The sequence below is a fragment of the Nipponia nippon genome, unplaced genomic scaffold, assembly GCF_047370975.1.
Source record: "Nipponia nippon isolate SJK-2023a ecotype South Korea unplaced genomic scaffold, ASM4737097v1 scaffold_1, whole genome shotgun sequence".
NCBI classification, from domain to species: Eukaryota; Metazoa; Chordata; class Aves; order Pelecaniformes; family Threskiornithidae; genus Nipponia; species Nipponia nippon.
Window position 1 is genome coordinate 118,011,622 of NW_028262290.1, and position 27,675 is coordinate 118,039,296.

A 27,675-nucleotide genomic window follows, 5' to 3' on the forward strand; every position below is an offset into this window, starting at 1 on the left:
TGCTATATTGTTCAATAAAGACAAAGTAGAAATATTTCCCTTTCCCCCTTCAAAAAGTTGGTTTTATGCTAACCAATAGATTCTAATTACTTTTAAATTATGGTAAATACAAATGTAAGAGAGACATGACAAGAAGTAGGTCATCTTCAGATGTTGCACAAAATGGCATTCTGCACTGTATAACTATGCTTAGAGTGCCGTACAAAATTTTCAAGACATCTTAAAAAAAAAAATCATCTTGAATCACAGCATCTGCATTTGAGATTTTTTAACTAAATAGGAACTTGCCATCTCTCAGAAAAGACACAGAAAAAGTTAGCAAGACTTTGAAACTTCATACACAAGACTGTCCTCCCTGTATAGACGAGAAACTTCTGCAACTTCCACCATTCCCTGCTACCAGAGGACAGTACTGTGACTTACTCAAAATGGATGGAACAACAGAGTTCTTGTGTCATTACAGCAAAAACTCTGCAATCCACCACAAAGAGCCTTGGTCTGACTCTTATTCCCAACCTTAGTCCATATGGTTCATAGAAGTTAGCTTTGTTCACAGAGAATTTAACTAGTGAAACATTCACCAGCAACTTTAAAAGTTTTTAAACGTGAACGTGTCCTGTTTACTCCATCTCTGTTTTTTGTAAGGATGTTGAGGTATTTTAATTCTTCACATGGAAGACAACAGTAGCTTTCATAATGATACCTCCCAAACTGAATCTCCGGTTATGAAGTTATAGATCCATAAATACAGTTACATGTCATAAACTGTGGTTGCATTAAGGGCTCTAATTTTAAGAAGTCTGGGAGGGATATCAACAACACCTACTCCAGACTTTGAACACATGCTTCAGAAGCATTTTTTCTTGTACAGTTAAAATCCCCAGCTGCTAACAGACCAACAGTATGATTTTACCCCAAATAATCCTGTGCAGAATTGAAGTGATACTTGAAAGCATCAGGTTTTTTTAAAGTAAAGATTTAGAGTGTGGGTGGGTTTTTTTCCCTAAGCTTAATGTAGATTTTAGCAAAGCAGAACTTTCCATGGCTACTGTAAACATACAGGGAATCCATTCGTCATTTGTTTTTCCCATGACACTTTCATCAGAGGGCAAGTCACATCAGTTACACTATGACCTTCCTACTGATGTTATGTTAATGACCACACCAGAAATAAGAAGTTTTCTGAACTAAGTTAAAAATTACTGTGCTGTTGATGTAATAGCTATAATTTGAAGTTACAGTATTGGGAAACATACAAGTAAACTAGTGCTTAGGCATAACTTAAAAAAAAAAAAAAGAACAAGGAAAAAAGAGTAGAAATCCCAGTGGACTTGCATCTTTCTTTAAGAGGCAGAGAAGACGGAAGGATTTGTCTGATCTAAAGACTCTGCCATTTCAAGATAAACACTTAAACTCAAGTTTGTTTTCTTTTGGTTTGTTTTACATTGGAAGGTGGGCACTGAGAGGGTGATGCATGTGAATTAACTTACCTCCTTTTCCTCTCAAGCAAACGCTCTCCAAGCGTTTCCCCTACATCCATTGTCTCTCTCATCACTTCAAGCCAGGTTCAAAAGTCACCAACACTTCTCAGCAAGCGGAAGGATATCCTGACCAGAGCCACTACTTGCTTCACCTTCCCAGTCAAAGTGACCAGGAGCAGTACCAAACAAGTTTACTGAAAACTGGCTAGACCAGAACAAGTGCCAGCATTGGAAGGCTGATTTTCCTTCACTCGCCCTGGTACAGTTAGGTGTAGTTGTGCAGTAACAGTTGCCAATGCACTGCATTTCCTGAGAATAAAGAGTGGGGTTAAAGGAGGGAAGGAACAAATAAAAATAAGCTTAAGGTCTCTTATATCAATACAGGTCTAAATTAGAGTTTCCACATGATATCTGAGCTATTTATATGAAGCCTCTCTGGCCAGTCTTCCAATAAATTAAGCTCTTGAGTGACTTAAGGTTCACGTGAGTTTTTACAGCCTAACTAGGCAGCTATTCTTTCTGCATCTCCTGTATTGAAAGTTTCTTTCTCAGCTACATTTTTCAACTTCAGTTCCAACTCTCTGATGGAACCTTGTATGCGTGAAGTCAAATGACATCAGGAAGCACATTTCGTCTCTTTTAGAGAAAAATGATTTCAGAATGAGGTGAGATCAAAGGGGTCACTATCACAGTTGATGAGGAAATAGTTTCAGTATTTAAAAACCTAACAACAGGGAAACCACAAGGTGAAACACACTATCACTTCTAATCCTCAGGTTTTCCCAGTAATTCCTGTATGGTCCCATGATGAGCAGTAATGATTTGAAGGCAAGCTGTACTGCTCTAAAAGGCCACATATCCACCTCAGTCTTTAATTTCATATTCAAAACAAGTTGTCTCAGAATAATTCCAACTAAAATCCTAATTAGAAAGGCTAGTAAACGTATTATAAATAAGTCCCAATACCTTCAGTTCTGTTTAAAGACTTAATTAAGATTAAGCTATTTTGTTTTCTTGCTAGTCTGCAAAGACTGCAAGTTTTGGTACAGACCTTTGCCTTTATCCAAGCTCCCTTCACACATTTAGAACCAGACTGCTCACTGAACAAGACCTCCTGACTACAGCAGCACCTTTCACGTAAGCTTCCTCTGCCTCCAACTTTTCTTCTTAGTATCTGTGTTAATGCCAGGTTTTGGGACACAGTTCACCAGAAAGAAACAAAACTGATTTCCATTGCAGCCCATACCATAGCAGTACATACATTAAACAGCAATACCTGGGATACGCAAAGGGTGGGTGGGGGTGGGGTTTGAGAAGAAATAAGTCTGTTGAAAAATATTTCTGATTTTAACATGTTCCTTCAAAAGACTTTCTCCACAAGAACTGAAAATTGCTCAAGAAACGTGCAAGGTAGGTGTTCCTCCATATTTTAGAGATAAATAAAAAAAAGTGGGGACAAATTTTGAGCCACTCTGCAATGAATATAAGTGCCTCGCTGGAAGCAGACTTAACAGAAAGAAACAAGAAGTGTGGGTAAGCTAAGTGAACAGGGAGAATACAAACTCTTTGTATTCACAGTACCTTTATGTTCTTTATCGGGGGTGAAACAGGAATTTACAAGAGGAAAAAGTGAGCCATACGAAAGTGAACAAGAAAAATCCACCACATGTGTTTCACTCAAGAACACTTTAGATTTTTTAGTCTAATCCCTATGGAGAAGGGCTCTTACTAGAATTTAAGTGCCCTTCAGTTGCAATGTAATCCTACCTGAGCTAGTGGGGACAGAGAAGGAAGAGAGTAAAAAGAGCTAACAAGAAGGGTATTCTTTCTGCCTGATATGAACTCCATCTCTGTCCAGCTACAATTATGCTCCCATAATTTGCAGTCATGTTACAGATGCTAACAACTCTACAAAAATGTCTCATTTCCTTCCCTTTGCTTTCCTACAATAGTCTAAAAATCTCAGTGCCATAGCTGGTTTTGAGTGTGTTAAGGATTTTAGGTATTGCAGGTAGTGCCAGTCCAAAGAATTTTTATAAAGTTTTAAAATGTAAAGCTGTTCATTAAGAAATGTCAGCTTCCTTCAAGTCAGTCAATCACAGACCAAGGAACAGCTATTATGGGCATTGTTCCAAAGCTGAAAAGCTCCCAACCATGGAAAGGCCCTTTAAACTATTTTGGCTCCAAGATGAAATGGGTTTTGTAACAAAGAGCACGTGAAAAATGAAGTTAAACTCGATTTCTTGTTTTAACTTGATTAGAAGCAGTTGCAAATTTTTTACAAATTCACTAAATGCACTCGTTCTTTTAACAGAGTTTAGACACAGCCAAGTTGTGAAGTAGTAAAAAGAATCAGTAAATTAAAGAGTTGCTCCTCATTTGATTATAGCAGTGAAGATTATTACATTAAAATTAACTGGTAATCAGACAAATTCACAGTAACAAAGTTGGGGGAGGGGGAATCTCAATAGCTTTCCCACCTTCCAGTGACCAGAACACAAACACGTAACTTTCCAACAGCAATCTAATGTTTCAGAGCCATCGAGATTTAAAAAATTAATTCTTAAAAAAATTTCTGTGAAGAAAATAGTACATACCATCCAAAATTCATGCATTAATTTTTAACCTTTTTGCTTTTTTTCTGTTTTAAATTTCTGGTTTCAAATTTAAATACAGATAAGAAAAGCAAACTCAAACCATATGCAGAAAATGAGCTTAATAAAATGACACTGCCAGCACAAGTTATCTTGTGTTTCAAAGGCAACACTCATGTCTAAGCTCCTTATATCGTAGGAATTTCCATTTCAACAACAGAATGAAGTCCAGGATACCAGTTAGACAGGCATCACTAATAACATACTTCAGTAAATAGGTTTAAAGTTACCAAAGTATCTATCAGCATATATGAAGATTAATACACATAGCATATAAATATTAACACATTTCCTGCCTCTGATGCTCCAGGATCGCCAATAGGAATCAGTGACAAGTGAATTGTCCTATGAATATAGGACAATATGCGTATCCCAAATAACTGCAATTTCGTTGCAGTCGAAAGCCTGCCAAACTGTGCAAGTAACTCAGCTTGCACCGATTTGCCTGCTCCCTCCACGACACTTGTTCAATAGTAATATCACAACTTAAGATAGCCAAAGCAGTTTCATCTGTAACTTCAAAAATATCAGCTACCTCAGATTCTTCTGTTTCATTCTCAATAAACAAAACAAAACCAAAACACAACCAAACTTATGGTGGCAGCATTTTAAATAGCATGGCAGTTTACTAGGACTAACTTTAGACCTTGAGGTAGTGAGGGAGAAACCAGCCACAGTAAACAAGGATCCTTGACCCATTCAAGCACAGCACACTCTCATGCCCTGCTTTTGCACATCAAAGCGTAAGTCTTTCCCCCTGCCCCACCAGAACAAAATCTGCATCTGACAACACAACAGCAGCTCAACTCAGCATTATTTGAGAAAGAGGCCAGGCAGCGTTATGCAGCGCAATAGTTGAAAAACAGCATTCAACTAAACTGCAGAGTAAGGGAATCCGAAAAGTACTAAAGCAGCATTTGCCATGTTCCCTTCCTTTGTCTGCATTAATTTAAAACATGGCCAGCAATGCCTCTGCACACACACTACATACATACTACATTCAAAGCTAAGCTCTAACAGAGACAAACAGTATCAGGGGATTACAGCTCCGTAGCAGCCACTGCTGTACCTGGTTTTCAACTCTTTTTGCTCTTGATCATCTGCATAGCATTCTTCCTTTCTCAAACCTCCTTTCCCCCTCCAGAATTTCACCATTTGGCTAGCAGGCTCACTTTAAGTGTCGCTTCTATTTGCGTTTCCCCCACATGAACCGTTCTTGATGCTGTAAGGTCATTTGAATGCAATTGTAACTTTGGCTCATGCACAAGTTTCCTCGCCCTCTCTTGGCAGAGCAGTTACACAAACTACCAAACTGAGTCAAAGAGAAAGGGTTAGACTACTGCTCTCTTCAGTCTGCTGCACTAAAACTGTGGTCTTTTGAGTGCTTTTTACAATATCTACATTCTTAACCATGTCCAAAATTTTTAGTTTCAGCACAGAGCAGTATACACAACTGTATGCAAACATCCTCAGGACAGAACAGACCTTAGCAAATCTTTTCCTCTTCAACATCACAAAGAAAACATAAACAGGGAAGCGTATACCATCACGAAAACACTACAAAATATTTCCAAAGTCTTCACAAAAGTAGTAAGATTTATCTATAGAACAAAATAAAGCAGTTCTTTAAAAGAAGCATGTATTATCAAAAGACCAAGGCTTTCTACTGCAAGTCTTGACACACTGATGAGAGAATGGAGCTATGAGCTCATCTGGCAATCACACAAGTACTCCCAGAAATTAAACCCCATTTTGCAGAAATTATCCTCCAAAGGAAAGCCAGTCACGAACTCTGCCCTCCTCAAAATGGCATTTTTAAATAGTGCACGAGCTGTCACCTCAGCAAACTTTTGAGTTTTAAGAATTTGGAAATAATTGATCATTCCTCAAGAAAACTATTGAGCAATTTCCTTTCTCAATTTCTCCTGCAAGACAGATCACAACAGTTCTTCTCAGGCAGCCTCCTGTCCCCTACATTCAGGACAAGTTTGCAGTTGCAGCCACCTCTTCTCCCAATAGCAATTCTCTTTGTGGACTGATTCAACTATCAGTGTTAAAACAAAGGATGTGTAAACATTGTCTTCAAGGGTAAGTTTGCACCAATGACAAACTTTTGAATCTTTGTAGATATGAAATGCAACTCCCTCCCTGCAAAACCTCTCCAGAAACAGATGGTCCTGCAGACAAAATAAAGGATAAAGCAATTTTAAACATTTCTCATCTGATCTTGCTTATTAGAAGTTACCTTCCCACTCTAACTATATAGATTTTTTAAAAGTTCAATTGTAATTATTCAAAAGGCTCACATCTACATCAATGGTTATTTACAGTGCTTCCTATTACATCAAGCTTTTGGATGCTGACAACCCAATCTGATCAAAAGAAGATTCCTCATTTTGGACTGGCTTCTTACTATATGAACCCTTTACACTCATGTGCGTTTTCAGATTGATTTGCATTCAATCATCCCATTATTCTTCAGTTCAAGACTGAGCATAACTGTATGTTTGGATAATGTCCAGCCTTTAAGACACAAACCGCCATTTACTTTATCAGTGGAGCTGCGGATACTCCCAGTGCCTTTTCACACCACTGTTTTCCTGCTTCACAACAGTCCTGACTCATGCAGTTTTAACATATTAAAGTGCAAGAACTGTTAGGAGTATCAGGCTGTGATTACAGAAGATTGAAATTCACCATATGGTGGACGGTGGATTTGATGAGGTGATTTACATTTGCAAATGTAATTCTATTCCCATGTGCACTTCTATACTTCACCTTAAGCTTTAACACAAAGACCTGCAATAGGAGAAATTAAATTTGAGCCTGATAGTGAAGTAACAAGATTTAAAGTAATAACAAATGAAAATATTTCACATCGAACTTTTCACTGAGAAAAAAACTGTACCTCTCCTATTTCAAAGAAGACATCTTCCCATCCCCAAGTTATTTATACCACTTAGTTCCACTGTTAGGGAGATAATTTTTTTCCAGTACCATGGAACTTTAAAAGGCAGAGATACAGAAAAATAATTTAAAAGAAAAAAAGTTTCCCCTTTTTCCCCAAGAGTGAAACAAAGAAAAAAAGAGAAGGAAAGAAATACAGCAGTAGGCCTTCAGCAATCAGTATCTATTCAAGACAATCCAAAACTAACATTCGCAGCAATATGCAAATACAGCACTTCAGTGGTCAGGGAATAGAATAAAACACTCTTTTAAAGGCTGAAATTTCAGAGAAAAAAAAATGTTTCTTTTCACCAACATGCAGAACTAAAAAAGATTTCATGTTCATACCCTTTGTGTACAAGTTGAGATTTCCATAGATGCTTCCCTGAAATCACAGCAGATAAAGTATCTTGTGAAAACCCATTTTTTTGTTTTCATTCATTTTTCAGTTACAAAATTTACTTTTTCTGAGAATGAAGAATTTTTCAACCAACGTTTTCCTTCTAGATTTCCCAATGAGTCCATGTAATTGCCATCTTCCATCTGTCTTGCCCATGCATCTTCAGCAGCAAGAAGATTTGCTGACATGGTAATCAAGAATGAAACTGACAGTAAGATTACTTACCCTTTGCCAGACTGTGTCACTGTTAAATATTCAGTGAGATAAATTAGGATTTAACTCTACAGCTGACTGGCTACTAAACCTCATATAGATTTGCTTGGGTTTATTATTTGGCAAAGTTTATTCTGAAACACAAGTCATTACTTTGTATGCAACTGTGGATGTGAGTTGCCAGATCAACATACCTCAGACCTTCACGGCATTCTACTCCATTCCAATTTAACTAATTGATTTGTTGTTAAATAAAGGAATCATCAGCTATCCATCTGACTTTCACAGGGGAAAAGTAGTTTCTGCCAAGACACTCTGTTGAGCAGTACCTGGGTAAAAATGATAACCTCCCCCCCCTTTTTTTTAATTTACAAAACCAAAAGGCATGTATAAATCCCAAAACACATTTTACTCAAGATACTTGCAGTACATGCAGTGAGATTAAATTATCACAGAAATGCAATCAGCTCTGCTCCTGAATGACAGGAAGACAAAAAGATAACAATGAAAGGGAGAACAGCAAATGACAGATCTGGACACCTGAGTGTTACCCCAGATTTTGCAAAACAGAAACATAGGATTTTTATAAACAACAAGCAAACAGTTATTTGGTGCTATTTACACAAAGATTTTTATGAAGAAGAGTCACCTTGCTGATACTATAAGACCTCCAAAGTCTCAAGGCATTAACTAGATGTCTCCTGCCTACCCATAAAACATTATGCCACCACGGTAGGAACGATCCAGTATGCATGACCTACATCATCCACCTACTCACACTGCATATCCTCAAGATTGTCTGCCTCATGGTGGTACCACAGAGGTATTTGAAGTAACTCAAGTCTCCAGTCTGGCACATCTATTCTTTGTTAGTCCATCTGCTATAGGAAAAAAACCCCAACCAACCAAACAAAAAACCTAACCCTCATCATAAGCCTACATGCAAAGCACAAAATTTCTTGATTTCCTTTACCTGCAACGTATTTCAACTCGTTTCTAAACTATTTTACTTGATTAGTTTGTAATATAACTTCCATTTCCATCTTAGCTTGGTGGTGAGGAAGGAAAAGGTCATTGTCTTTTTAAAAATAATCTAAAGAGAGATTGGAAAAAAGGAGTAGCTTCTCTATGCTATTAACTAGTGTTGTTTTACTAATGCAAGGTAACGAAAGTTTGTAGTAACTGCTGTTAGGCACAGTGGGTGTAAAGACCCAAACTGAAGTGATGGGCCAAGAAAGCTTACAGAGAAAACTGTGGATCATTTTTCCAGTGAAGAATATCCCCTGCACCGCCCTTTCACACCCACACAAGCAAATATGCGTTCAATCCCAAATCCTTCCCCTGCAGCTTCTCTGAAAACATTGTATGTAGGCAGGATAAATTATTATTCAGAACTAGAACATTTGGAATGTGTCTCAGCTTTTCAGATACCCAGGCACAGTCGGTAAACAGCAGATTATTCTCTGAACAAATGGGCAGAGTAGTGGACTGTCTTAATATTCAAAGTAGAAAATAAGTTATGTGGCTACTATAGGAAAGCTATATAAGCCACAATACAGACAAAGTTTACAATTAATTTAGAAAGATTTAAGATCTTGCAAAAATAGGATTAAGCATTGTAACACAGGAATTGTTTCCACTTTCCTCCTCACCTAATGCACATTTGTGGTCTAGTATTAAAAAAAAAGTTAAAAGCAATTCAACTTCAGAAATAAGAATAAAATAAAAGCAGGCCGTTCCCCAAATAGTCCTCTTCTGCCTTGGCAATCCTACGATACAAAAAACAAAACAGCCACCCCTCCAAACACACACACTGAAGAAAAAAACCCCAGCCTTTTACCAATCTGCATAATATAGACAGAAAAAGCCCTGAGGCCAGAAGTAGAAAGTAACGGATTACAAAACATCACTCCGTGCCTCTGTATCCCTATGGCAGTACCCATCACATCTCCATCAACAAGTTACACAAAAAGGTCACACAGCTGAATTCACCTGTTCCAGACACCAGCAGGGAAAGTTTTACTGAGGATTTAAAAAAAAAAAAAAACCAACCCAAACCAAAAACAAAACCAAAGAAACCCTGAGGTCTCCTCCCCACCTCTGTCCTCTTTCTCTACACACAGTGCAGTCACTACACACGTCCCTACACTACACAAGGCACTAGTAGCTGCAAGTGTGTCTCCACATGACACCCCAAGTAAACAAGCGGTGTCCAGTTTGAATCAACCACTGTAGCTCATTCCTCATATTTAAAGATGGAAAGAAGTTCTTCCTTAATCTGGAGCGTGCAAGTTTTCTTCCTTTGAATTACATCAAACAATTCATGCTTAGGTTTTACAATATACACCAGCATGAGCAAAGCATTTAAAAGGAACCTTACCATTCAGTATTAATGCAAAAGGACAGATGCAGAAGACAAGCAACAATGCTTACTCAGTGTATCTGAATGAAAATGGCTCTTAAGGAAAAGAGGAAAGAAGAAAACTTTAATGATTATTTATTAGAGAACTCGGCATACATTTGATAGACTTACACAGGCGCCCATGCCAGGGACCTGCAGGGACCGGCCGAGGAACGGCGATCAGAGCCAGGCACAGCCAGCCTGGGGTAACAGGCAGCAGCTGCAGAAGGCTGCATCAGGCACTGGGTGCATCTGCCCCTATCCACACGGGAGCCTGCTGCTCCAGATGGCAAACAGGTACTAAGGACTGTATGGCTTTTTTCTGAAACCAGTTTAAAGACAGACAGACAGCACAAACTGAATAGATTGTCAGCTTGTTTTAAATAAGAATTGGCTTAGTGTCATCCTGATTATGCTAAAAGCCCCCAATACAGTGTCAGGAGGTTGCCAGTAGAAAAACAGAGTACGCGTGCTATTCCTCCCTCAGGCCCACATTCCCTCTGCCTCCAAATCTGTTATTAAATACTGCTTGTAACTATTAAAACCAAAACATTTCAGAACAGACAACAGATTAAAAGCAAAGATATCTATTCAATATTTATGCTGTCACCCATAATTCCATGAAAAATGAAGATCAGTGTGCTTTTGAGGGCAGATAACTTACATGAGCGCTCAGTTGCTGCATGTATTTTAACATCACTGAAGACAATTCCAACAAGCTCCTGTATGGCTCTGAGCAGCATAGCCCCTTGTTCAGCTTGCATCTGCGAATCCAAAACACTAAACTGATCTATTTATTCTTCAAATGTCACCACCTAACCCTCAGGACTGTGAGGCTGAGTTTATGTAGCAGTCAAGTCAACCAAGGGTCCAATTCTGCCCTCAGTTACACTCTAGTGATTCCAGTTAGTACAGCTGTGCTACTTTGCATTTACACAACAGTAACAGTACGATACAGTAGAATATAAAACTGAAAGCTACAAACTAGAAGAAAATTTAAATTAAAGTTTTGGCTAACTGCTTAAGTTTAAACTTTTTGGTTGGTTGGGACTAGTAAACACAAGGCCATCACCAAGAAAAGTAGCCCTATCAGTGAGGCAAGCCAAGCTAAATTACTTATACTCCAACAATCCTATCTAACCACACATACCCACAGAACATCTAACCTCTCCATTCGACAGCCCAGTGTTGTATTCAGATACGGCACCATTTAATTATGAATTGGATTGCTAGAAGAGAATAGGACAGTTAACTTACTGCTGTTTAATGAGCATGCTCTTGTTAGTTCTGAATACATTCACTGTACTCATTAAATCAGGAGGCAGTGGAGTTCTGAATACATCATTAAAAGGACCCAGGAATGTTGCTGCTTTGTTCAGCATGACTACATGCTCTGCCTGACAGTTGGAAAATGAGCAAGAAATGTAAGCCCCTTCCTGTTGGGCCAGCAGATCTAATTTTAAACTAGGAGGAAGGAGACAGAGTGGGAGATCTGCTTCTTCAGAGCTTCACTCATTTAGAACGCAAGTAAGTTTCTCTTTTTATTGATGACTTGAAGCAATAACATGCTCAGTACTGTAAGATATCAACAAAAAGAAGTGTCAAGCTTGGGAGAGAGGGGGATATTTAAAAAAAAAAAAAAAAACCAACCAGAAAAACCACAGCCCATCTTTAATACACCCAAGGAGCAGGAGTGTACATTGATCTATCAACCTGTCAATTAGCAAAATGAACCTTCATAGAACAAATACACACATGCCCCTAACATGGCAGAACATGGCAGTTCCCACACTCTTTACAATATATTGATTAAGGCTGAAGAGGGAGTGAAATTGGCCAGTAGGCTCCTGTACATTCTCACAGAAGAAATTTAGAACATATGTTCAGTGAGAGGATGAGATTTTCATCTGTCAAGGGTTGATCCATCTACCCACAAAGATAGACACCCACATCAGAATCTGCATGTCTAAAGCATTCTAGAAGAGAAATTAAAATATAACTGGCAACTGCTTAGTTGAACCCATCACATGGAAGAGCTTTCTGCCAAAAGAGGTATGTGAACCAGCACCACTGATGACACCACTGGAGTTGCAGAGAATCCTGGAAGTTAAGATTTAACAAGCCCAACTGCTTCCTCTAGCACATCCTTGGGAAGGGAAACGCATTTCTGAAACTTGTTTATAACAAATCCTCTTCCCCTCTCCTCCCACCTCATGCACAGAAAATTGGACAGGTTGCTAAAGTTCAAAACTGGGGAAGGGGGGGAGAGCTGACTGGGGCTTAATACTCTTAGTGCAAGACTCAACCACTTTAATCCAAGCAATTATTTTCCAGTCAGAAAGTTGTTGATACTGTAAGAAGCTATATAAAATTACTGGATTCTAGTCAAACAAGGACTGCCACCTATCAAGGAAAGTATAATATCACAAGCACATTTACCACTGTCTCTCCCCATCATGCAGACACGACAGTTCATCGCTTACCTGGGAAAAACATTCTAACCAGTCATGTCAGCACATTAGGATTTTGCTTGCTCCAAGCCTTCAGAGCAAGGCCCTTGAGCTCATCAAGAGCCTGATTTTCTCAGTTTTGCCAACAAAATAATCTTCAGGAAAAAAATCCTTCTGATTAAGCAGTCAGGCTTAATGCAACATGCCCTGACTAATCCTCTTACGTTTTCTCTGGGTCCTGCACTGTAATCTCAGTAACACAGGAGGCACTGTTCTTTTCATAGGAGCTATGGGACTGCGTGGACTGTCACAATCTTACTCAAATAGCAATTGACTCCTCACTGCTATCAGTATGAGTAATCGACACCTGGGTTTCAGTGCACAGACCAGCTTACTTTGGGTACAATCATACAGCGGTACTCTCAAATGACTGGGTATAAGCTGTAAAACAGCACTCATCCACATGAACCACCAAAGACTTCTGCGGTCATATCCCATGGCTCTCCGCACTGCAATAAGTGGAGACATTTAGTTCTTTTACACTGTATTGTGGGAACAGCCTGAAGAACTATCTGGGTCTCCAAGAGTTTAAACAGCACCATTACTAGAAAGTAAAAAGGTTAACAGTTTGAGGATGGAGAGATCAAAAGAGGGAATCACATTCAGACTAGATCTAGAGATGTATCTTTGCCAGAAATATGCACCCAGAAGTGGGTCCTAGCACTTGACTAAAATCTCAGTTCACAGACTCAAAAAGAAAAAAAAAAACCTTTAGGTCATCAACACATCAACATTGTTTTTTTGGTGTCAGATAAAACAATGATAGAGAGTGAGTATTCAGATTTTCTGATCAATTGTATGGTCTGTACCTGTAACATCCAGAAAGGAACACGCACAGAGAAAATGCATGGGAAAAAGTATGAGAGCCCCAACAGGAACTGCGTGTTAGATTATTTATTTTGGGTACTGTTCTCTTTAATCATACTAAAAAGCTCTGTATGAGAGAGCTGTCTGATTAGACTTAGGAAGCCCATGCAGCATCTCAGCTGGTTTAGCTCGAAAAACCACCACACACTGTAATGACAGAAAGGAAAAGATGAGGCACAGGGAATTGTTTAAACATTCGTTGTTCTGCTTAGCAACAACATGCTTACATGGTTAAAAAACCCACAACACAAGAAATACAGAGACATACTTGTTACCTATTATAAATAGTTCACATTCTTCAGCTCCTCATGTACCTTTGGTTTGCCATTTAGTCAATCTTGCATCTTCCTGGAGATGCCTCCCTTTTGCATTTTGTACAACACAGGGCATATCAGAAGTCCATAGAATTCTAAGCAGCTTGTGATTTATATTTCGAGGATATTTCAAGTGGTTAACTGACTTCCAGAGAGGACACAAATTATGCATTCAAAACAAGACATACATACCCTTTTCCTACTATGACAAAAAGAAAGAAAAAAACATGCTTTTCTCTGTGCTATATGCTATATCACCATAATATAACAAGCAATAGTTCTGTTCACAGATTTTAATCACCACGTTATTAATATCTCTTTGCTCTGTGTGTATTACATCTCATCTTATGTCTCATCACATCCATTCAAAACATTTGCAGGAACAGCTTTACATTATATACATACACAAAAAGTAATATAACGTGGGCCCTGTCTAAATAGCAGTGTCAAAGAAAATAGAAAACAAATACATGAATGGCAGAATGTGCACCTAGAGACTTGAGTCTTGGCTAGCCCCCCAAGTCCTACTTTCCAAACAAAGCACTTGTATTTGTTTTCATATGATCACTTTTTTTTCACTCTTCTGCTTCAAATACTTCAAACTGTTTTTTGATATATGAAAGTTAACACAAAATATCTTGCCCAGTTGCATGGGGAAAAAATGAAAATCAAAAAATCTGTTTGTTGCATGGAAAAACAATTTGTCAGACGTTTCTTTTTCCATGTACTCCACTGCACCATATGTGGGGGCTGGAAGAGAGCCTAAGAACATCTGCCACAGACTTTAAAACCCCTAATAATAGCACAGCTGGTGTCCCCAGTCTAATGATCTCAGCACAGGCTCATGTGACCACTCCTGACTCTGGTCCCCAACCCAGGCAAAGCGCAGGAACACTCAAAGGTTGGACACATTCATTCATTCTCAACTCGATTTGCATTTCACAAAAGAAACAATGCAGAACGCAAGTTGAAATGCCTACGTTTCAAGCAGTTCAACAGTCACTGCTTCCACAGGATTTCCCTGTGCTCCCTTCATTAAATTCCAGTTTAGCAGAGCACTCCCTATTCCGCAAAACGAAGCTACTCAAGAAAATAACTGCAAGTCTCAGTGATCCAGGGTTAGAAACATAAAATGCTTTAACCGCACTTAACTGTATTACAGAGGTGTTGGGGTTTCTTTCCCCCCCTGCTAAACTCATGGACTATCTTCCTTTCCTGTCCATTTAGTTTACTTACAAATATATGTTTCTGGTCACTTTCTTTTAAAGATGTTCAAAACCTGGCTTATAGAGGAGAAAACCTTTATTTCAAAGAGGACAAAAAAGAAAGCAGAAGAGCAAGGAACTCAGGAAATGGAGCTATGTTTTAGCTCACACAGAGTCAGCATTGGGCATTAATAGGTATTTATCACACAGATGTTTTAGAGAAACGTCTGTGATTTCCCATGCCCAAAGGATGTGGCTAGCAAAACAGTATGATGGACTCTGTGAAGGTGGGAACAAAGAAAGCAGTGTTTGGGTGGGGGTGAGCTGCCCGAGACTTTCATTACACTTCAGTCCACCCTCTCTCCTCTTTACTCTTTCATCTACACAAAAACATAGGTAGCTTCCAGCAGTCAACAGGCATGAGTTCAGTTTATTATTTAATATAATGTGTGCAGGTGCACCCATGAAAGGCTAGACCTGACCCAATAACTGACCGTCGCTAGCACAAACAGAGGCAGGCATTCCACAGACACGTTTAGTCACTGGCAAAGCATGAGGGGTGGCCACTTTAGCAAATTACTGTATCCACAGTAACAACAGACTGAATACTGAGCTCCAAATTCCAAGAACAACCCATTTAATCAGTCTACTATAAAACACCAATATGTGACACTAACATCCTCATCAAAGAATGTTTTCATTCTCGTTTCCCATGAGGGAGAGAGGGGACAAAAACCCAAAAGCAGATAAAGGCAACACTTTGTAAATTCCCACACTGTCCAACAATGTTGGCCTACTTTAAAATAAGAGCCATTTAGCAGATAATCTTTCTTAATTTGCCCCACATCGCTAAATAACAAAGGAAAAAAAGAAGAGAAAATACAGAGCAAGTTACTTTTTAGTTTTATATAAAAGCACTGAAGTCTGAGAAAGGCTAGTAATGAGATCAGCCCAGTTACAGTAATCAATTTGGCTGTGACAAACATACTTACAGTCACGCATCAGTTATATGCCTTACTCCTCTGTTAGCCCTCTATCTGATCCATAACTTCTCTTCTCTCAAAGCTCTAAGATCCAGATGCATTTTAGGTAGCATTTTTTCCTCGAGTCTCACAATTCAGCTATTACACTACACACATGCTCTTATTTCTGACTTCACTATGGAAAAAGTATATTTTAAGAAACTAGGCAAACTGTCCCACCTTTTCAACCAAAATCTAAACATCAGCAAGAAGCACATCAAAGGAGAAACAAGAACCTGCAGCAGAAGACCATCTACAGAAAGAAAAGACGCAGCCTCAAACAACATCAGTTTAATCGTGAATTCTTAAATACCAAAAATTGTACAACACAACTGCCTACAGAAGGCTGTATGTGTCATGCTGTAGATTTCTGACAGTGCAAATAAAGCAAACCCGCTTCATTCCCACCTTAAACTGCAACTGGGGAGCGAACTATGCAATGGCAGCAACAGCTGTGTCACAAGTGGTGCCTGTGGCAAAGATCTGGGCTGGCACCAATAATGAATTACACTACTTTTTAAAAATAAATTTGACATCAGACACATTAAAGAAGTCTTCTGTTGCCGTGCTGTTGCTTCTGTAACAGATACAGTAACTACAAGTAAGACACATGATGCCCTTCAACTTGGCAGAAAAGACCGCTGTTCACAAAACAAGCATATCTCAGAGGCACAAACAATTTGCAGAACTAACGAAGTTCTCCTGCGCCAGCCAGCTCACAACTGCTGGCTCAGAGCGGGCACACGGCTACGGTTGTCTCCAGATTCTGTTCCCTCACTTGCTACAGGCCCGAGCTCCTTTTCCCCTTCTCTCTGGTGCCATGTGCTGTACCTCCAAGTCCCACGTGACAGAAAGCGGGTAGAGATAAGGAGTCCTTCTAAGCGGGTTAGTACTTCCACACTTCAAAGAGATGGAGGCAGACCCTAGCCATCTACACTGCAGTCGCACTACTTCATTCAATACAACAATATCTGCATACAATTTACAAGTTCTCAGCATTACTCTACTTAAAAAAATCAAACTATTGATCAGGAAAAGGCCAGGAATCTTAACCTGCATGCTTTCTAGTCCATCTGCATGCTATGTCCTTCCTCTCAGTGATTTGTAACTCATCCAGAAAACAGTTTTCCCTTCCTGAGTATTTCAACATGTACCTTATTAAGCAGCTGTCCTGACAGAACTTGTATTTTGTTATTCAGGAAACTACAGGCTGGGGTGTAAGACAAATGTAGTACTACAAAAGTATGTTAGATGACAAAGACAGGCACAATGCAAACATTCTATAACTGGAAAGTACAGTCCCTGGTAGACACCATTACCACAACCTGTAATAACGCCTGCTTGGCTCAATTCCCATCCTTCTGGAAATATGTCTCCAACAGTACTGCTGCAATAGAGTCTGCAGAAGATTGGGGGTGGACGGGGGAGCTGTTTTAACATTATAAACTAATCACAAAGCTCATAAATAACATCAAATCACAGACATATGTAGCCATAGAGTAGCCTAGAGGCCTTCCAAACCACAATTAGGCTTGATTAACAAGACAGTCATCTACATTACAGAGCCTTAATATTCAGAGTTACAGTTTGATTCACACCAGCTGAGCACTTTTATAAAAAGGTGATTGATAGGCTCCAGTGAAAGTCACTTGGCTAAACTTAGCTCAGAGTAACAAACCCTAGAAGCACACACCATGGAATAATCAGCTATTTCACTATGTCTGAATCTTTGCCAGTTGATACCCCTCTGTCTTGAATAAATATCAAAGTAATAGTTAACAGAAGTGGACAGCACGCTCATATTATTGCAACTTCGTACTGATTTTTGAGATGGGCATGCTCTGTAGAGAAGAGGCAAAACTCAGACAAAATACCCAAGATAGCCTCACTCTGCTCAGTTGCATTTACCAGCACTGAGCTGAGACAAGTTAACAGACTAACTTTGCCCTCCTGTTTGCACTATCTCCCAAGCAAACTCCCCCATTTGCAAACCCACCCTTCTAGGTGCAAATGGGAACTGGTCCAAAGATACTGTCAGTGTTGCCAATACATTTGCTCCTTTTCGTGCCTTCGTCTCATTTAAGCTGCACACATACCTTACCACAAAGTATTATACCGCAGGGCACAATAAAAAAGTGGAAGCATCAGCGTGTAAGTATTACAAGAGCCTTTTGCAAGTGCAGAAGACAGAGTTGTTTCACGTTTTCATTTGCTTTGTGGTCATTTAGAAGTACGTAAATACAAAAGCTCCATACTGAGTAAAACAAACATACCCTGGGCAGAGCTCACGTCAGCAGAGATCTCTTAACCTGAAGGTCATATTGTCAGCACTGCAAACGCGGAAGCAGCTGCTGACATTTTGACGTGGTCCATATATTGCGGTGCACAAGATCCAAGAGACTGTAATTCAGAGACATATTTGAGGTGTCAAGGATTCCAGATGCTTCTACCTCCACAGATGAGATACTGTATATACTAACTATATTCAGTCAGGTGCACTACTGTTTCCAACAACAGTAATTTGGGAACCTTTTTTTTTTTTTTTATTAAAAAGCAAAGAAGCCCATAGGTCAATAAGGCTCCCAAGAAAAAATACTAGCCATTTTGGATGAAACATCAAGTCTTGTAATGGATCCTTCCAAATTCTACTCCCCCTCCCCCAAAACACACCCACCCTATCACTATATTCCTTTCTCCTTCTCCACCTTTTTCACTTCAGGCACACTACGGGTGATCTTCACATAAAAAGCAGTAACAACCTGTTTAACCATTGTGATTCAGGTCTGGTTTTGCTGTTCCAGAGTATAAATGGTCAATTATGTTGAAGCTAGACTAATTTTGTTGGCTCCTGCAATTATTTCCCAAAAGAGCAAAGATAACCCTCAAGACAAAAAAAAAAAAAAAAACAACCAAACAAACCCTTTAAAATCAGCAATCTACAACGTCACAATTTGGATTTTACTCAAGAAACCATTCCTGAGTTACAAGGCCATATTCTGCTTCTCACAACTGACAGGCATTTACATCTGTAAATATCAGTTTCCAACTCCTATTAAAACCTATTCTCCAAGAGGTTAGTGAGTCCACTTATTCAGAAACGCCTTTTTTCAGATCAGTTTTAACAGGCACTTTATGAAGTTTTTGTTAGACATGGAATACAGTTAGGTAGCATAACTTCTTTTGGCCACCACAGCTATCTCTGGGGTTTATGATAAAATCTGGCATGCTGCATAAGTCTTCCTAGACAACAACTTCTCAATATCTTTTGTGAAAAGATATTTAGAAAAGAAATTTAGAAAATAATTACTTCAGTCTTGGGTTTGTTTTTTTTTTTTTTTAAGAGCTAAATCTTAAATAAGACTTTCACTTGCATTTTATCAATTCCCTTTAACCTTGCATATTAATTTCTCTTTTTCAAATGCCTCTGTGTAACTAGTCACTACCAAGAACTTTATAAACCTTTAACTGACTCCCTGCAAAGAAAAGGCGATTGCCAGTTTCTCTCTTTGAGCTCTTAATTGAGGAGATAAAGGAAAATCTGTAATACTTGACATACAAAACAAAGCCAGAGAAACCGTATGGTTAAAAAAAAGAAAAAAAGAAAAAGCAGGGAGAAAAAGTAGAGATTAGCCAAGATGTCAGAATTCATAAAAGATGCTTGCAAATGTCTTCAATGCCCTTTAAGAACATCCAATGCCTTAATATTCTGAGATCCTAAGAGTTCAAAATCCTTTCAGCTCTCCAGTGGTAAGTGACAATACCCTTGAACAATGCAGCACCCAAAACAGTCCCCCCAATAGTCTATTCTTTAGCTTCACATACACTCAATTCCAAGTTGCCACACAGCCATACTGTAAGTTTTCTATCACAAAACAAACAACAGTTTCCAGTTAGAAATCAGGGCAATCAGAACCATCAATTCCTATTCAGAAGAGAAATTAATAACCTGTTGTAGGATTCAAATCAGAGCCAGAACAGGCTGAAGCCCTGGAATTTCATGCCTTCCCAATTTCTGGAGTTCGAAGTAAGTACTCTACAGCTGTTCAGTCTAAGAGTTCACTAAATAAAAAAAAAAAAAAAATCTTTTATTGCCCACATTATAATGACTGCTTGCTTATCTTTTCCAGAGTAAGGTCTGAGGAACAAGCAGGAGAACACAGCATTACATCTGCTATAACAAGTCATGTTATAAGCTGATTATTTTCCTGACTATGCAGCCCCTCCTATTTCCTCTTACTCATTTCTTCCGCTACAATATTATATCATGTCTTTATCTTCAAGTTATACCCGCTGGTCATAGGATCAAAACAATAGGCTTGCTGCTAGGTGCATTTAGGAATTTCCTGTCAGCCTTCTTGATGAGGTAATTAGTGCTAATTTACCATCACAGATAACAGAGAAAGGACAAGGTATTCAATCTTCCCCAGGCAATTCTGCTAACCAAGATTACTGCAATGATGTTTGCCACTTTCTTTTATTAAAAAACAAACAAACAAACCCACACAACTAGCAAATGATACAATTTTGATAACATTAACTCTTTTTTAAATAGAGAACCACATAACTTAATGCACACGTTAAATACAAGGTGTGGTGTTATACACCTAAAGCAAACCAAACAGTCATTGACCTCACCTGCACACTCCTGCCTTGTCTTTGTGCCATCTCTAGTGTTCATCTAACTCCCTGAGAAACACAAACTGGCAAAAAACTAAAACCAAAGAAATAAAAAGAATTTTTCAATACATGTTTTTCCAATTTGCCTCCCTAGCTTATTTCCCCATTGGGTAACAGTCAGCACGAAAGATCTGTGGACAAAGCAGTACAACACATAGCTGGTGACAAGGTAGGACTATTCCCACCAGAGATGGTAAACTCTGAGACCAGGCTAATCCGGCTGGAAAAGCACAGCCTTTAGACACGTGTTTTCCCAATCGTCTCCAGCTAATATCAGTGTAGGCTATCATGAAAGCACACCCTCACCCTACCGCACACCTACCCTGACGCCATATATTCCCATCACTCCTTTTTCCTCGTACAGACATTGGTGCTTGTACCACTCCACATTAACGTGATCAGGAATGCAATGTGGTTGAAAAGCTAAGCCAAGGGGATAGGGGAGATAGCAGAGAACACGCAGAGGGTGGTATAAAGTAGTTTTCAGCTAGATCGGCTCTCTGAGCTGGGCCACAGCACGCCCATACAAGAAGCAGTGCATGAGGGAGGGGTAAGGATGGGGAAGGAAGACTGCCCTCTTCTGCAGCTTCAGTTACTTGCCAGGAAACCACATTTTTAAGAGTCAAACCACTAAACCAAGACACTCTGTTGGCTTTACTTGTCACCCAGTTTTAGGCAGTCACTTCCCAACTTTTATCTGCAGCTTTGAGGATATTCAAGTATTCATTGCCATGAGAACAGCAATCCCCGGTGGGACTCAAATCAACAATATTTCCATTAACTGCTGTGTGTGCTTACCCATGGCACCACAGGACTGAAGGAAACCACTAGGTGGGTGCCCAGAGCCAGAATTTACAGAACCTACCCAAGCATTAACCCAAGGTTTGATAGCAAAACATTAAACATGATGAACAGTAAGGACCATTTACAGGATGCGTACCAGTCCACTGATCCTAAGAGACTGATAGGCTTATAACAGATTCACAAGCACCGTATTTAATTCTAGAACTGGCATCAATTCCTGAATTACCTCAGTCAAATGTTTTGATCTTGCTGAACCCCTTCATCCTTTGCAAAGTAGGGAAAGACTGATTTTTGTGACTCATGAGCACTTAAACAAACTCAGTTCATTAGAAGTTTATGTTGAATGTTTTGTAGCTTTTGCAATGTAAAAGGGCAAACTATTTAAGAAAGTTGCGTTTGCCTGAGGTACAACAGTTCCTGAATGAAATCTCATTTAGTAGATAAAAGCAGTACAAGTGACTGTCATGGAGAACTCAATGTTCTCTACGGAAAAAATGATAGTATAACATACATCCAATAGCATGACAGTAGAGACCACTTTGGACTTTGGGACAAGATTGTATTCTGCCAGATAACTGCAGTATCTAACCTTTCTCAGTCTTTTCATTCTAATAGCTTTGGATGACTTGCAAAATAAGATTTTTGAGAAAGCCATTATGGAGTAAAATTCTAGGGAACAAATACAAGAGTAATCAAAGGTTATAAACATTTTAGACAATCAGAAGAAGCACTTTCAGTTCAGATTGCTTTATATTGGAAATTTATGGCTCTTGGGTCAGCCACAAGTCCCTGGGTCAAACCGTAACACGCTTACCTACCACCTGAAAAAACTACATAACCCTCAGGAAATACAGCCATAAAGGACTGATCTTGCTATGACCTTCACACATGCAGGTTTGCAGAATTCATTACAGGACCAAAGCCTCCAAGAAGGTAATACTTTTGGTAAATGCTGATCTACACCATAAATTTCTGGAAGTGATCATTACTGTAGTATTACCACAACAAAACAGAAGTCTAACATTCCTTTCTGAAGGCAGTGCAATTTGTGACTACAGGAGAAGATCTAAATAAAAAAACATAATACCAGAAAGATTGATTCCCTCCTCCTTACTTCACATCAACAGTGCATACCTCCTCAGAAATACAGCTAGTATGATCAGTCACAGCTGCAGAGAAAGAAATTCCATTCAAGACAGGTTTAACCGACAGTCTAAGGACTTCGACATTGCTCCAATGTCTTCCAGTTCTTCTCATTTTGCAGGTACCACTGGTGCAATAGGTTTGCATGGATTTGAACTGCAAGGTTTCTGCTTACTGCAGAGGAGTGGACGGTGCCCCCTTGCAAAGCATGCAAATGTACAGTATCTGATGGTCAAACTAGGCTTTCTGGAAAAGGTAACATTGTTAGTAATACAAGCTCCACTTATGCAAACATTAAAGAGGACAGGAAGTGTAAAAGTCTCAATTTCCCACAAGCAGCAGACATCAATGTAATTTTTAAAAAATACCTCTCTCTTCAAATAAAACTGCACTTCAGTATTCTCTAGGACACCAAATTATGGCTGCTGTCAGATGATAATTCATGCAGAGTCCTCATTTGCATGAAACTAAAGTCCAATATGACATTACCAGCACCTGCCTTTAAAAAAAGAGAATTTATGTGAACATACAATACAGAAGTGCACTGATTGGTTCCAATTTACAGTAATTAACTACTCTCCTCAAAGAGGTGCACATAACTATTTCAATGTATCCACAGTTTTCATTCTTCCCCTCTAGGCTATAAACGTTTCCACTGTATGAACATTTTCCTAACCTTTGGTTTCTATTAAAAGATGGGACAAGTCAACTCAGCATTATTTTAAACTTCATTGAAATCTAATGATAAGCAGTTTTTCCATGTTCTGTTGGAAACACTGGAATTATTACATAGGGGAGCGGGGAGAGGGGGTGGTTCTTATGTTTTTCCTTTAACAGCTGTAACACAGGTGGGAAACTAGATGAGAGAGGTGATCCTTCCCCTCTGCTCAGCACTGGTGAGGCCACACCTGGGGTACTGTGTCCAGTTCTGGGCTCCCCAGTGTAGGAGAGACACGGACATACTGGAGAGAGTCCAGCAAAGGGCCATGAAGATGAAGGGACCAGAGCACCTCTCCTATGAGGAAAGGCTGAGAGAGCTGGGACTGGAGAAGAGAAGGCTCAGGGAGACCTCGTCAATGTGTATAAATACCTGAAGGGAAAAAGAAAGGGAAGAGGGGAAAAAGAAAGAGAAGAGGGGAAAAAGAAAGAGAATCATGAGCAATTTTCACATGGCTATTTCACTAGGAAAGCAACATCTAATGAAAAATACCTGGATGATTTTTCCCTAGTGATTACAAACACATAGAGAAGTCTTAAATCAGATCAAAACACTTCACGATGGAGCCATAAGCTCATAGTTTTGATAATCAAACTAGATCACCCTGTTATTCTTTCTGGTCTTATGATCTACGAAGAAAAACATTCACCTGCTCATGTTACAAAACCCAAGGAAAAAAAGCTCTGCTGATTTTGTATGAGTTTTGAAAAGAGAAAGCCTTTCCAAAGAAGTCTGCTAAGAAAAGCGAAGGAGGCAGAAGGAAAACAAGTCTTTTTTTTTTTTTCCCCTAAGGTTAGTTCATATTACTTTATAAATCTAAAACCATACTGTTTTACACATTAAGTTTTGAGGATTGCATTATTCACAATAGAGACTATAATTTGTGGGCATCTTGCTCAGGAAAGAGCACTCAAATGCAGACTGAACTGAAATTTAGCGTAATGAAAATATTCAAATTTATTCTTAAGTATATTCTCATTCTGTATCATAAAGGATAATGTCTGTGTATAGCCTAAGAACATCAACTACTCGGTATTTCTCTCTTCTATTCATATAGGTGCTGGGAGTCAAAAATATTCCATAAGCACACAAATAGGTAGCAGGTTATTGTCAGCCTCACTATTAGCCTCTCATCTACCAACACACAACTGGTGTTGGTTATACCAGAGCTTAGAGTGCAGCAGTTTCAAAATCAGCTTATGCCCACTGAAGACTTTCCCTCCTGACACCAAAGCCTCAGCCACTTACTCCTATTGCTTCCTCTGCCTCACTGCTAACAGCTGCTCAACTGCCCACAGGACAGACAATTTCATTGAAAATTAACCTTAAAAACAGTTCTTCGCTAAGTCACGGAGTTGATTCCCAGCACCATAATACAGAAGGGGACAGAAGAGGGAATCTACAGCCAGGAGAAAATATGCTCTGCTGGGCAGCAACATGGTCTCATGTCAAAACAAGCCAATAACGAAACCTTGCAAGAGCTTTTAAATGAAGCTCTTCTTGCATTTCCTTCCTTCTTTCTATTTCTCTGACTGCTACAGCGTCCTGAACTTCTGCTATAAATACAAGCAAAAATAACAGGGCTCTAATATATATTAATCCATCGGAATACTTAAAAACAAAACATGCACACAAGGAAACAGGACAGTTAAAGACTAGCATCATCATTTGGATTTACAACATCTAATGGACTGCAAGGTTAGACAATCCTGTCCAGAGAAGCTGTAAGATAAGGCAAAGAATCAACTCCAGTACAGTCACTAACCGATTTAACTAGAGCAAATCTGCCAACATAATTGAATCTAAGAATTATCTCTGAGCTAATCTGTTTGTGCTATCAATAAGCCTCTTAGCTGGACAACCATAAGCAGGATGACTATGTAGCATGACTTTTTGCACTGTAATCAATAGGCTCCTATAAAAAGAGAAACAGTGGTGACTCAAAGTTCAAATAAAGGACAGTTTTAGACAAAGAATATTAGCAGTGAACTCCTGAAATTTATTTAGGAGACATCATGTTATTCACTACAATGTAAAATAAGAGTGCTTGTAAACTCACACAGCTATCTCAGTCAAATCACAAAGCAGGAAGGCTTTGAATCATACTCCGACTGGTATCTCGGAAAGCCTACGTTAACATGAAGTCCATTCTCAAGATTTTTCTCTCTCACAGTAGCACTGATCCCACAACTGAATCCACAAAACTGAGCCCTCCATACAAGTGCAGCATTCCAAGGAGGCAACGGCATTGCTCATGGAGTTTTAATGACACAAACACGACTCAGAAACATACCTTCACAGCACAGGCATTGTAGATCACAAACCAGTTTTACAGTTCCAGCATTACAAAGCTTTGTACATTAAGTGAGCTGCCTACAACTGAGATGCAATAGATGTCATTTAGTGAGTAGAAAGCATTTCTCCTATTCACTACATTTTTATGCTAACTCTGAAAGCCACTTGGTGTGCCGTTGCTACTGGAATCTATTCCTTTCAATAGCCCTTATGCAACACACGAGTGACAATCTCATTCACAGCAGAAACAAGGAATGATACGACCATCACACAGGAAGATGCCAGTATGCTTTTGGTCATTTTACATGCAATTTAAGTGTATTTATTCTTTAATCTTGATCTTGGTGGCATCACAAAGCCTCCTACAGAGGCAGAAGTGCAGTGTACGTCTGGAGACACGGATAGTTCAAATGAGAACAGAACCAGTTATAACAGCCTACCTGTCAACAACAGTTCTCTGACCAACAGGCTAAAACACAGCTTCTAATTCCATATTCTAGTTATCGGGACTTGTCATATCATACTGGTCTGTCTGTTCTTGCATTGATATGGGAGTACTGTGAAATAAGCAGCGCATGAAATCAAGTGACAGTTTTGTGAGAGTTAAAATGGAGTTATTCGAAAAAGCTACACCGATGAAGTACCCAGCCTAATATTGGAGACTTATTAGAGGAAGCACACACTTTCGCAAAGAGAACAGTCATTACTGGGGCAGGGGGAAAGGTATGTTTCAAAATTTGAAGCAAAGAACATGCTATTTTTTGCAAACTAACAAGAAGCACTCCACCAACCTTGACTTGACTACCACTCATAACGTACAACACCCAGACAACACAAAACAAATGATGTCCTAGAAATGCTACTTCTGATCCTAGCAGCAGGAGCACTAAACCACTCCAATTCTGGAAATCAAGGAAAATTATTTTAAAGACTTTGAAAAGAAATAGATTTCAAACAAACATAACTCATATACTGCCTTCCCCCTTATTATCTCCCTTCTCCCAAGGGAATTTTTAAGTATCATAGGAAATTGTTGAGAAAAAAAAAATGTGTACAGCTTTTAGAAAGGGTGAAAGGTTTGGTTTTAACTTCTTGCCTTTTGATATTGCAGAATGTTGCCTCAATAGCACCCATGCTGAGAATTCTTTCTACTGAGCTAGTAGGAAAAAAAATATCTTGCATTCAGCATACTGGCTATCATAGCAGATACAGTGGGAAGTTTCAGCATTTTTCCTAGTACTAATTTCATATTTATACAGAGACAGCAGAAAGAAACAATAACATTGATCAAGTGCACATTTAAAACGAAAATATTTAACGGCACTCACTTCTACAATACTAATCTCATTCTTCTATCCCAAAGTAGATTGGCTAGAATATTTCAAAACGCAAAAGAAAATCCTCAGAGGACACGCAAAGGTTAGGATCAAATTCCTTCTACAAAAGCAGCTGGTAATCTGTTACAGGAGACAGAACGCGTGAAGCAGCAAGGAGCTCAGGTACGAGCCGTGGCAGAGAGAAACAACAGGAGTTCCAAACAGTTCCAGGCAAATCTTTTCCATCTGATCTTGCTCTTTGGAACATGCAAGTTCACTTACTCCCACCAGCTCTCACCCATTCCACAAACTGACAGAGTGCCAAGTTAACATCCATTAATATCCATGGCAAAGCTTGCAGATCACATGCTGGTACTGCTTCATTAGTCAGGACTCTGGATTAAACGAGTCAGATGCTCAGAGGTTGCAGCAACAACTTCCGATTTTACTGATATTTTATGCATCCACATATCAAACATGAACACCACGCATATAAATGCGCCTAATCACATTAATGCTTCCTCAGCATACCGGCGTGCTACCCAGTGCTCTAGAATAGGCACCAAGCTCAGCTAAAAACTACAACATTTTTGTTTGGTTAGGGGTTTTTTTTGCACTCAAGAGAGACTCTACTTATTTCCACTACTGTCATCCACCATGCAGTTAAATTCACTGGCAAGTGGGAGTTCATTCATGCAACTAACAGAAA

At 39.2% G+C, this 27,675-nt stretch overlaps 1 protein-coding gene across 7 annotated transcripts in view; it reads right to left on the reverse strand.

The window, feature by feature from the left end:
• The window catches only part of TRAK1 (trafficking kinesin protein 1), a 138,084-nt gene that overhangs the window by 108,049 nt on the left and 2,360 nt on the right, over positions 1-27,675 (reverse strand). For 5 of the 7 annotated variants that reach the window (XM_087768966.1, XM_087768957.1, XM_087769041.1 and 2 more), the window contains exon 1: positions 5,205-5,344. The exons of the other annotated variants lie outside the window; for them this stretch is intronic. In XM_087768966.1, the coding sequence (XP_087625092.1) occupies positions 5,205-5,290 (86 nt within the window). In that variant the 5' untranslated portion in view covers positions 5,291-5,344. Of the gene's footprint in view, positions 1-5,204; positions 5,345-27,675 lie in introns of those variants that run through there. 7 annotated transcript variants of the gene reach the window in all.